The sequence below is a fragment of the Sardina pilchardus genome, chromosome 2 (assembly GCF_963854185.1).
Source record: "Sardina pilchardus chromosome 2, fSarPil1.1, whole genome shotgun sequence".
Taxonomy (NCBI): Eukaryota; Metazoa; Chordata; class Actinopteri; order Clupeiformes; family Clupeidae; genus Sardina; species Sardina pilchardus.
The window spans coordinates 4,494,468-4,507,781 of NC_084995.1; the positions used below are offsets into that span (position 1 = coordinate 4,494,468).

General features: G+C 41.6%; 1 protein-coding gene across 1 annotated transcript in view; it reads left to right on the top strand.

Annotated features, from left to right (window-relative positions):
• Positions 1–703: 703 nt before the first annotated feature.
• hfm1 (helicase for meiosis 1) overlaps positions 704–13,314 on the top strand; it is a 276,877-nt gene continuing 264,266 nt past the window's right edge. Inside the window, exon 1 of the mRNA XM_062517215.1 lies at positions 704–749. Within this exon, the coding sequence (XP_062373199.1) occupies positions 725–749 (25 nt within the window). The 5' untranslated portion in view covers positions 704–724. The remainder of the gene's footprint in view (positions 750–13,314) is intronic.

Genomic DNA, 13,314 nt, shown 5'->3' on the forward strand with positions numbered 1-13,314 from the left:
CAACATTATGTTGTGGGGATGTTTCTCTTCAGCGGGGACTGGGCAATTGGTCAGGATAGAAGGGAAAATGGATGCTGCCAAGTACACCCAAATTCTTGAGGAAAACCTGCGTCCTTCTGCTGGCAGCTGAAGATGGGCAGGTCCTTCGCCTTCCAACACGACAATGATCCTAAACATACTGCCGAAAGAACAAAGCAGTGGCTTAAGGATAGGATGGTGAAGTGGCAAAGTGAGAGCACTGACTTAAATCCTATAGAAAATCTGTTTGACTTGAAGAAAGCTGTCCATCGCCATTCCCTACAGAATTTGACTGAATTTGAACAATTCTGCACGAAAGATTGGGCAAATACTCCCCAATCTAGGGGAATGATGACTTCATTATTTTTCAGCAGCTACATTTTTAAAACTGGAAAAAGGTTTTTTAAAAATGGGTTTTGATTTCAGGCTGTAAGTATGTAAATATCTCAAAAGGGTATGATGACTTTCTATAGACACTGTCCATGAGCTTACAGGAAAAGTGGATAAGCGTCAATTTATTTTTGTGGAGAGAATGTGCAGAACTGAGCGGCGGTCATATTGTGTACCGCTATGCGGTGCATCTAGTTTGTTTGCCTTCAGTTGAATGGAACAGGCATGAAAATGAAACTGAAATATAGTAAACCTGGAGGTATTAACTTTTTCACTTCTTTTCCCCCCAGGAATTCAAGGCACATCAGGGCCAGGAATGCTTCGCTCAGTGACAGAAATACGTATCCTTTGACAAGAAATTGATGGCATTTTCCTTTGCTCTTTTAATATGGACCTATGTCTATTGTGGATCATAACAAATTAGAGTAAATGTACCCATTAAGTCCACCAAAATCAGAGATCAATTATTTTTCATACTGACATAGTTTATTAACCCTCTAACCGCCCAAGGCGCCGTACGGCGACAAGCAACGTGACAAAGCGACGTGATTAAAACAGACGGTAGATCGGAGTAGGGTGACAAATCTCCTTTGTACTCTCCACCACTAGTTGGCAGACATCCAGAGCTTCGATTCAAGCCCAAACTTAAGTAACAAAGTTTTCAGGAAGTGCCTGTATTACTCGCGAGAAACACAAGAAGAAGACGCATTTCCTGTTTATAACGCGGAAGTAAAATGCGCGATCGCGATGCACATATTGAAGCTCATGTGTTATGAAGTCTTGGGTCTGCCATTCACCTACTCTGATTCTGAAGGAGAATATCTGCCTTTTGGAGATTATGATCGGTCGTCCATTTGCAGTGACAGTGAAGATGCGTCTTGAATGGAGGTGCGTCTTTGCATGTGTACGTCAGTGTCTGCCTGCAGCAATATTGGCCAGAGGGTTCAAATAAGCATGGTGTGCTAGGTGCCAGTGTCTGTAATTGACATGGTACAGACAGCAGGGCTAGTAAAAATAGGGCTCTGGAGAACTACAAAGTCACCCGCAATAGGAACTGATTTGACCAGGCTACTTTATTGTATAGTAACATAGGGATTGTGGTAATACTAATAGTTTACTATTGTTGGTTTACATGTGACTGTGGTCCTGTTCGTTTGCAACAACCAGTATTTACGAAAAGGTGCATAATTTGACGTTATTGCCATCCTGTGACGTCATAAAATGCAAATTAGATGAGTAAATTGACCCCTTTCATAAACTTTAGTTCATACTCAATGATTTTCACATTTACAGTAGGACTTTATCTCTGACCACTTTCAAGCCATGGCCTTTTGGAATTTTTATGCAAAAATCCAAAAAAACCTGGGCGGTTAGAGGGTTAACATATTTCTCATCTGAAATTGCATGTATTTATTTGCAATTACATGGGCTTAATCCTTTTATACATGGGCTTAAAGGAACAGTTTGGAATTTTGGACATAGGACCTCATTTCCAACTTTACCGAGGTGATATAGGTCGGTGGAGACCGTTTTTATCGCGTTTAGCCCTTTCCTTCAGTTGCAGCGTTCCCCTTTGCTAACGCTGGTTCTGAGCTAACGCATTTCAACGGTAACATCCAAAACAGTCTTACTCACTCCACAGCACACCCGAGACAAGTCAATAAAACGTCAGACTATCGATATACAGTGGGTGTTGGTTGACATTGGCCGCTTTCACGTGAGATTCTCATGAGACCTCACGCGTGAATCACGTGTATTTTATTTATTTTTCCCAAGTGAAGAGCTGCAAACAACCACCAGGTGGCACTTGTGAGCAGGGTTAGGAATGTCGGCATTTACCACTAGCCAAACAATCCAAAAGTGAATTAAATCTCGCAGCAAGCTGAACATCTTTTCTGCTTTTAACAGCCTAGTCTCACGATAAAACTTGTTATTGTTTATGAAGGTGTCTTCTGTTAGCCTATTGTATGAAGAGGCATCTGGCTGTTTCGTTTAGGTTTGTTTTGCTGTCACTAATGGTTTCATGAGGTCACAGGGCCAGTTTCCACTAAAAGCATAAGCCTAATGTCTGAAGCGCAACTTGTGTTTTCGTTTTTGGGTCAATTCATACATTTTATTTCAAATGTGCGGATAGGCTGATGGTACGCTTGTTTTTATGCTGGCAACAAAACAAAATGGTTCACGAATGTTATTCTTGATTCTAAATGCGGGAAACAATTAAAAATAAAATGTCCTTGCCTATGTATACATTAGGCTATATGTTTATTTGAAATTAGGCTATATGTTTATTTGAAATGTAAGCTGGCTGTTGTCAAATTTGTCAAATAAAATAGGCCTACAGGAGAAACTAGCCTATATGGTTTATGCTCTCTTATGCTGTTTCATTCTGAACCGAAAGCAAATGAGGGAGAATGAATTACGAACGTTTCACTTTTGCTAAATAATTCCTGAACGGTTTTGATCAGGCGGGAAACAATTAAAAATAAAATGTCCCATTTTCCGACGCACCACACACATCTTGTCTATTTGAATATTCTATTAATTTGGGCCTGTTATAAAAGTTATGACTTTTTCGGCAGAAAACTATTTCATTTGAATGATGGACTGTCTTTGAATGAAGTTTGATCGGACTTCAGTTCACAGAAGAAAGTTCCAATACGCTAAGAAACACATGTTTGCCCCGGTTTGTCAGTAAAAAAAAAAATATGCCGTTATTTTTTTGTCATTTATATCGTACATAATTGTCTTTAGAAGAGAAAAACATCATTTGCAGCATTCCCACTGAAACGCGATTCTATTCCCCACATTTTGTCATGAACATGTAGAAATGCACTTGTTGTTTCTGCGTAGACAGACCCTCGGCTACACTTCACATGCAGTTGTGTTCTGTTCTCAGAGCATATGCTTTCTTTGTCTATGATCTGCAACTTTTTTCTCAAACTGCTGGCTTCCTCGACAGAAAATTCGGCTACTGAGCAGCGAAGTTGCCGATGCGATGCGTGCTTCTCAAGTCTGATAATTTGCAGCAAGATCGAATGGTGGCACCATGGACTGAAAGAAAAATAAACTAAAAGTATCCCCAATCAGGAAATACTTCTTAATTTAATGTCATCAAGGCATAAAGCCTACAATTGGTATGAGCATGCAATGTGCGTCCTTGCGCAACTTATAAAGTGGCTCGTTGGAAAGCCCCACGTCTGCTCTTTTGTGCAATAAAGGTTTAATCTCGCTGCAATTTATAATCGCGGAGCAATGACGCACTCAATCGGGCTCTATGGGTTTTGGTTTTGATTTTCGTTTTGGTTCATTGATGAAGACTAGGGATGTTAACCGGTGACTGTTTGACCGATGGTTGACCGTATCCACGTTAACCGACCAAAGTTGTCGCTAGCCGGTCAAAAAAAAAAAGAAAAGAAAAAAAAAAAGATCTTTAAATTAGACTAAACACAGTGGACTAAACGCCACTACAGCTAGCCATCTCATTCCAAGAAGATCTTTTTTGCGTGAAGTTAACAAATTATCCCTCACACTCAATATTTCATAACTCACCTGCTTGTAAGCTATACGTAATAAAACAATAAAAACATTTGGCACGAGGTCACAGCGGTGGCCGGTGCCTCTTTTGCAATCTGGAAGTGCGCTGTTTTATCCATTGGGTTTTATCGTGTTGCAGTCTAGTGCTAGGCAACTTTCCGCATAAGATGGGCTTAGACTTGGAAAGACATTACACCTACATTTCAGGAAGGGTCATCAATGGTAACAGATAAGGTAATGATCATCTTTCGTTATTATTGTTAGCACTTCCTCAAACTAAGCTGCGTCTCTTCGGAGCTGTCATTTTCATACATGAGCCGCGGCCATTTCAGCTTCAAATGAGCTTCTAACGCTAGCCTTTATTTGCAACGCGATCACCTTGTACCCAAACCATTTTCAGAGCGAAGGAAGCATTTGTCCTCCACTTACAAGCTCCTTGGTTTGCAGGACTCATGTTTGGCGCTGTAGGGGATTTAAAAAATCTGACGTGAGTGAAAGGGCGGCGCCGGGGCTGTGTGTAGGCCTATGAGCGGGGGACAGAGAGATGAGAGTTGGGAAATTGCGTGGCTGTTATTTCAAATAGCATAATTTATTTTAAACGAATCGGTTAACCGGTTTCAACCGGCTAATAAGCCTCGGTGGTCGGTCAAGAAGATGTGTTCTTATACCTAGAAGCGCCGCGCCCCGGTCATTTGACCGCTTTGACGACCTACTAGAAGCGCCGTGCTGTTGTGAACTACTTAAAGCGCGGCGAGGCGGTCAAAAGACCGCTGAGTCCTTAGACTGGGAGGCTGTTACTTACACATAATGATCGCTAGATGGCGCTTCGTGCACGAATCAAATCGTTTGGTCATAAATTCAGTTTGCACTAAGCCATGTGTCATTTGTGTCAGACCGTGTTGTTGATAGTCTGTGGTTGTTTGTTTCATTATGACATACAGCACGTTTGAGTTATCTGTTCATGTATTTGTGTTGATTTGTGTTGTTTGAGGTAAAAACTTTGGAAGAGTTCTTGAACAAACCTTAAGCAAACTTGACTTTCAACTAAAATGCTCTAAAAGTGAATGTGGCTAGTTCTAATTCACTTCCCAAATTTACTTCTATTCATTTAATAGGTAGCCTATATGTTCGCGCCGCCGAAAATGATCGGACCTGGGGCCTCATTTATAAAGACTGCTACGCACAAAAAAGCTGCGTGAACGGGGCTGAAATGTGCGTACGCACCTTTCACTGTTAACGTCGGGATTTATAAAGAAAATCTATGCGTGAAAAGATGCGCAATTCTACGCATCCTTTGGACCGTCCGTAAAGCTTATGCAAAGTTTTTCACGCATGAAAATAAGCAACATCTAATGGCGAAATCACAAAATAAAGCTCAGAGGGCATTGAAAAGATCTTAACACTTCAACATTTCATTATGTTATACCTTCGTGATCACTATCATTCATTCACGTCACAGACTATGAGGTTTGTAGCCAAGGCTGCCGACAAATAGGCCCAAGTCTACACTAAACTGCAAACGTTTTCAGTAAATCACGTTTAGTAGTATTGATATTGATATTGATGTTATTAATAGTAATATAGCCTAAATGCCTCTCCCGACAGTGCTACTTGCGCTGCTAGTCTAGAAAAGTAGTCTACTCCGAGAGCGCCGATATCTTGCTAACAAACAGGCAAACATAACAAACCCCGATGAAAACATAACCTCCTTGGTGGAGGTAATAAATACAGTTCATGATCATAGTGTACCCTAATGCGAAATTCATTCGAATTAATGCAAATTAGTTTCCGTTGACTTCGGCTGACATTGACACCCACGGATGTGTACGGAGATATTGCTTTCATGAACCAAATATAAGCGCCTATATAATAAGCGGCCATAAAACCTTTCCCCTAATTGTTTTTTACAAGTTGTATTCTATTAACGCATAGTGTTCAAGCATCGCTAAACTCACTTTACATCTTTTCTCTCGTTTGGGCCACAGATTACTAGGCTGCAAGTTGCAAGGTATTCCGAAACAACTAGAAACTCATCCGACATAAAATAATGTCCGACGCATTATTATTAGCCATAAGAGTATTTGTTTCAGTAGGCAGTAGCCTACAAATATTAATACTTTGCACCTTATGCTATGGTGCACTGTATGATGAACCCAAATGGCGAAATGTACGATACGGTTATTAAGTTATTTTGATACAGAATTATATCACTCGTAGCCTTATTTCATGGTAGGCTTCACTTGTCAAATGTGATATCGCTGTCGACCAACTTTCACTTCCTTCTTCAGATTGATGTGACGTCTCTATCATGTCAACGATAGCCAATAAAATAATCGGTATTATGTAAGAATATTCATGAATCGTTTTGCATGGACCTTTTATGGGATATTGTGGGACGACAATGGGAGGAGTGTGGTGCTCGTGCACGCACGCACAATTCAACTCAGGTTGGTATTTATAAACAGCCGCCTGCGTAAACTTGTGCGCTGCACGGTTTTATAAATCAGAATATTGTTTTGCGTACGCAAATCGCAAGGTTTGTGCGTACGCAATGTTTTAGGGTGGAATCTACGCAAACCTTTATAAATGAGGCCCCAGGTCACCTGGAACAAAGAGCCTAACAGTCTGGTTTCAATTACACAGTAGCCAGGATTTCATGCCGCATTTTACAGGCTACCGTGGCTACTTTCTAAAACAACTTTCATTCATTTAGGGAGAAGCATCTTATAGGGTCTAGCTACCTCGGAGGGAGGGAGATAGAGAGAGCTGTGCTGAGCAGGCATAGGCGTGAGAAGTAGCATAATGATATTCTCCGTTTTGCGAATGTGTAGGGTATGTTTGCGATGTCTGCTGAAAAAAAGCTATAGGCCTATTGTTTCTACAATTTAAGCTAACTTCTATGTGAATTCGAGATTCAGCATTGAGACACACATTTTCACATGTCAGTCAAGCAGAGCTGTAGCTCACTGGTTAGAGCTTCGGCTTGAGCACCCAAGGGTTGGTGGTTCGATTCTCAACCTATTCATGACGGAAGTTCTTTTGAACAAGGCATCAGTAATAGGCTATATTCTATTCTTTTCTATTCACATAACTACACGCACGCTGGCGAATTCGAACATTCTGAAACGCGCATTTGCGATGAAACATGATTGCGCATTCTTCCACGAGTTGCCTAAACAGCCAGCCTACAGCCTAGTGGCCTATGCGGGGACAGATAGATGGGGTGGGGGTGGGGAGGCAGTTAATTGTCCTCAATGCCTCGGTGATGTCTGTAGCCTAAGTAGCCTAGACGAGTGTATGGGGGAGGGGGGATGATCGGTTTCAAATAGGCTGCAATGGATAGTGTGCAGGCATGCAAACTCCTCACCTTTCGGCGAAATTCGCCGTTTTGAATAAAAAAATAGGTGACTTACATGATTCGTGCAGATCCGATGAGAAAATATTTGGGAGGGGGGGGGGGGGGGGGGTCAAGGTGATTTGAATTTACAACTGAGTTTAAAAATCAGGCGCAGACGCTAACGCATCTTGAGGTGTTTCCAGAGCCGCATTTAAAACGTGTCTGATCAGCAAGGGAAGCGTGAATGTAGCCCCTATACGTTTAATAAACATTAGTGGAAGCTAATTGTTGATAAAGACGCAACGCGAACAGAACGCGCACACCAAGTAGGCTAACCTAGCCTCTGTTGTGAGCGCAGATAGATGCGTCTGAGATGTCAGGTGGAATAGTGATTCTGGCGAGAAGAGATGCCGAGGGATTTCACAGGTGGGCTAGTTGAAACTTTCTAATTCTATTAGAAAAAGACGCTGAGATTAGTGTAGCAACGTAGCATAGGTTGTTTTCTTGTAGACATATCGATAACGAGTAGACATAAAGAGTTCTTTTGATGAAGAATACGTGCAGTTTGAACCATCGGCAAAAGGTGAAGCAAATGGGCAGACTTTATCAGTATATCAAAGGCTAATGTGACAGTTGAATTAAATGCTCATAAACTGGGCTGGTTCGTTTTGTCCAGAGACGTACAGTTGATTGATAATGCTGTCTTTAAGAAAAGTGGGCCCTGTTACTCGAAGCACACTGCGCAGACCTTACGCAAAGCCTACTGTGCGCAAAAGAGATGTAACTCAAATGATTCGCTATAATAATGTAGCCAAAAAAAGTTGCGACTGCTTCAGACCCAGATCACGTAACGCACGTAACCGGAGTTATGTGTGTGACTTTCAACAAGTTTCAGTCACACCCGGATCATTACGAGTTTGTAAGCCATGCGTAAGTTAAATTTACATTTTATTGTCGAGTTACAGGAGGACCCTGATCAGTCTGTGCCTACAGGTAGCCTCCAGTTTAACATGTAATATGAAGACAGTTCACATAACTTTATTGGTTGGTTAAACACACTAGCACAATATAGCCTAAACCACAATCTGTAGTAACCTTGGCTGCATATTAAAACGTTTAAAAACAATTTGAAGTTAAAAAAGCCTATCTACCCTATTTTATATAATAATATTCAGAATCATAAATCATCAGAAATGTGTAATAAGTACATAGTAAGTACATAAGCACAGAGAAAGAGAGATAGAAAGAAAGCGGGTCCCTTACACTTTGATTTGTTTCCATTTTTTTTTTTTTTTTTTTTTCGGGGGGGGGGGGGGGTCGGAGAAGAGTCTCACCTTTTTCACCCCTGACCAGTTTGCATGCCTGAGTGTGTTATAGCCTGGATGCCAGACCGAAGTTTAGCCCCGCCTCCATTCTTTTTCTGCAGGGAACTTCGGTCTGGCACTGCTCCGTTCAGCTCCTACTATTCGAGATACAGATCTGCTCGGACCAATCACATTTCACAGGGCGGGCTTTACGTGATGATTGACAGATGAACAGCAGTGACGTTCACGGCTGCATGCGTCCTCGTTCAACGAGTTAGGTGTGAGACCACGTTGGTTTAGGTTGATTGCAACAGAAACGCTATGGCTATGAATGCATAATTTGTTCATGCAGTTTGGCCTTTCGTTTATCTTAGCTATTGAAACGGAGGTTTTATCACGGATTCGCACAACTATTTCTGAACACTTAGACCAACGAGGATATGTGGGAAAACTTCAGTTTCACTTTCACCCAGTTAAAACAGCATGTTTGGGTGATGTTGTTCCCGTTTGTTTAAAAATGTCTGTTTGCTCGTTGGGTTAACGTCACACTTCCCCAGCTGTTCATTGCATACAGTTTGAAGGAATTGTTTTTAAAAACGAAGGAGGATGTTTTCCATAGCCTACCCTGCTACATATTTCTGTCTTAGATTTCGCAGATACTGACAGCCAATAACTTGTTCTGTTTGGTTTGGTCTATCCAATGAGTGCAGAGCTATCCCCCCCGCACTGTATCGGTTGAATCACGCCCTATAATCGCAGCTGAATGGAGCAGTTTCAGACTCATATTCTGATAAGAATTGAGTATGACGTCGTCAGGCTAAGTGTGTTATGTATAGACCCCGAAGCCATTTGCTTTGAGAACGGCTGGCTAATGAAGTTGTTGGCTGGCTAGCTGGCTCAGCCAAAACCTTAATGCAGCCGCCACAGTTTTCATGACTGATAATGGCTTTAGTTGCCACTTCATGTCTACAGATGTGTATATTGTATTAGATATCAACACACAATGTTATTGTATTGTTTTGGACAACGTTCTACACGTTTCACTTCAATGTAGACTGCATGCGTTCATTGCGTTCAATCTCTGGAAAGGAAACGGTGGAAGTCGCAGCAGTAGGCTAATAGCCTATCACGTTCAATGCTGTAAATCCATCTGTTCCAGAATATTTGGTTCTTATCATCAATCTTTGGTTTTGGTGTTTGTGCAACCGGGCCCTGACGATTTAAGAAAAGTCTGAGTAGCCCTACGTAGGAATTAGGAAAGTAGCCTATGTAAGGTAAGATCAAAATCAGGCTACTTTGTTTGCTTCTTTTCCCCATGTCATTTTCATTGGTCGTCAACTCACTGTGAGTCCTGTGTATCGTAGCAACGAGCACAATACTGATGTGGTGTGTCCAGTGGGAAAATCTCATGCAGGCCTAGTTTCTAGGCTATCGTTTATTTTTTCGCGTGTCACTATGATATAATTATTTTTAGATGCAAAAAGTCTAACTGGCTTAGTCAAAGTTTGTCAGATGGCGGCTCAATTTGGCTCAGAAAATGATTGGCTGGCGAAATTATTTTTCGTTAATGGTAGGCCTAAACAGTATTGTGATTCATCCGTTTATTTCAGATAGTTTGTTATTAAAAACCATTAACAAAAAATAATTGTTCGTCGACGTTGAAAAACGGTCAATAAATTCAAGTGATATGAGATTCCGTATTTCGCTCCAGCCCAGATGTGAACCCGGGTCTTCCGCGTTGCAGACAGGGATGTTAACGCTGCGCCACTTGACATTTTACATATGTTAGGATATGTTAGGATAGGTGTTTGACTTGACGTAACTCAGTCAGTCCAACAAATATGTAAGAAAATGCTTATACATTAAAGATGGCCTACAAATAGAAGATAAGATATACAACTATGAATGTACGTAGGCATACGCGCCCTACGCACATAAATATTTTTTTACACACATGTAGGCCTGTCGCAACGTTTTCAAAACAAACTCGCATTTTACCACTGTAAATCGCCTCCATGGACTATGCCATGTAAATGAAAAATAGTTAATAAAATAAAGCACATATATAATACATATTGCACTATAAACTATATGTTTTATGGTAAAATATTATTCTCATGCCCGACTGACAGGAAACCCTTGCGACATCTGCTGTGAGAAAAGAGAATAGCAGCCTGGACAAACATGGCCGAACGCGAGACAACATAGTGTTGTCACATAAGTGGGCGCAAAATAGCTCTAAACTAGCTTGTACCGGTGTGCTTTTGATCATGTAAAAATTCTGGGTGACAAAACACGCGTATTTAGGAAAAGTCGTGAACGTAGGGTCCTGGAATTTAATTGAGTGAAAAGATTTTTTTTTTTTGTAATCACTGCGGTCAAATGACCGCAGCCCGGCAGTTCTAGGTATATCTAGGTCAAACCTACACGGCGCTTGGCGCGTCAGCGGTCAAATGACCGGCGCTTGGCGCTTCTAGTTTTGATAGTAATACCAAAGATCCTCCGCTTTAACCCTCTCTGGTAATACTGTAATATTCTATGCCTGCATTTCATGCTTGGGAGCCTCAACGCATTCATGTGAGGAATGGTTGAAGCAGAATTTGTATAGGAAAATCCTTAGGCTAATTATGTTCAATGTTGAGTCAAATAGTAGCCTGGCTAACGCCTACCACTTCTCAAATGAGACGTGGTCTGGCGACCAGACGTTCATTTTCTCGTATTTGAAAAAATGCCCAGATCCGTTCATTGGGCGCCACGGATGTCTATCAAATGCGCATAGCTCACCCAACTCGTTCGTATGCAACACTAAGGGCTGCCATTGACATCCTTTGGCGTCGAATGTAGACTCAAGAAGGCAACAGAAACTTCTCGGATGTTCTGTGATTGGTTCGCCAACATCAGGCGAACATTTGGGCGTTAGTTTCCAGACTGGCTTAGCAGCGGGATTGAAATCACCGCGCAAGGCAGTATGGGAACACCCAGGCTAGTCAAATAGCCTAATTTTTGGATGAAAGCTGACACGGAACAAAAAAAGGTAGACTAAATGCAGGTTTCCCAAATTCTGAGCAATCACTGGGCTATATAATTAGGCCTATATTGTTTTACATGCATGTGAGATACCAGTTTTCCGTAGCTCAATGACGCTACGACTAAGTTAGACAATTTTTACAATAAGCGGGTCGGGTACAGTATTTCAATAATTATTTTTTGCGGTCGGAGTTGCGGCCGGGTTAGTTGTAAACGGCGGGGCGGGGCGGGGCGTTCAGACATGTACCCGCGCATCACTGGTGGGCACCAACTTTTAACAACATTTAAAAAGTGGTGGGGACAAAATCGTTCGTCATAAAAAGTGGTGGAGACATGTAGGCTACCCGGTGCCAGGCGAAAATGATGCTGCTGTTTCCAAAAGCAGAAAAGGAGTGGGCTCACTGTTGCAGACGCACACTCAACATAGCCTATACAAAAGATTGCTATTGCTAATGATGTGTGAAACTGCTCTTGGGGGGGTGGGGGATTAATCGCTTTGTGGTAGCCATCTGAATGGAATGCCTCAGTCGGCACGGCATAGATGCTTGGAAAACGACTCAAAAGTCAAAGACTAGACTAGACTAATCGTTATAATAAAATTTTCAAATCACTTGATTGCAGATGTAACAGAACCCTCACCAATTTGAGTTGACAGTGGGAACCGGATAACCTTGCAAACTGTATGTAAGCTACTCGGTCTTTGTTGCCTTCATGATTTCCTTTTACATAAATTGGCGCTATGACTATTCATTATTTGCTTTTTCTCTCCATCTCTGAAGATAACAGATAACGTTACATTTATCCTATATTGCACTAGCTTACACGCTGTGTTGATCCGCTTCACATCCGATCCGCTTCACACTCTCGCGCGTCATAGGCTAGAGCTCCTCAATTGCGGCACGAGTGAATGGTTGACTCGAACTAGCTGAAAGGAAAGGAAACTAAACGTTTTCCAAATTAGGAAATAATATCTTAATTGTGTGTGGTCAAATAAAGAGGCCTGCAATTGGATTAATTTAGTAATGTGAGCGCTGATTGAATGTGTGCGCGTCTGCGCAAGTGAAACCGAACGTTAGATAGATATATAGATAGATAGATAGATATCCAAAGAGAAATTACAGAATTAGGCCTACATTCATGAGGAAATGCGCCAGATTACGGAACTATTATAGGAGACGCAGTCTAACTCAATAAAACTTGTTTGCATATAGTGCTAATCATTCTCACCGTTGTCAAACTCTCGAATGAAACATTAAGTGTTATTTCAATCTGCTGCTTGTGTTAATGGCAATTTTGAAGTATGACAAATAGTTTGTTAGTTCATGCTCGTCTTTTTCGAAGTGCAGAGCCTTGCGAACATTTTCAGAGTGCCAGACTGAATTTACAAACACCCGAAAAAACAAAACAATAAAAGAGTTGTAGTGTTGCAGTCTGTAGGTGACTAGGCTACTAGTGATTTCTGTTGGCATTTCCGAAAGCTCCGAAATATACTATATGGGCTGGGCCACTTACAGGTTGCTTCCTGGCCGCCTATTGAATGAGTAGAACTGGGCTACAGTATCAATCACACCGCAGCAATGCTACAGCGGACTGTACTGCCACCTCGTGGTGGTAAGTTGTAATACAGCTGTAATACATTTCACGCAGAGCGTGAATCATGCAACGCGTGAGGGAAATGGCCATTCTCAAGTAACGCCTACTGTA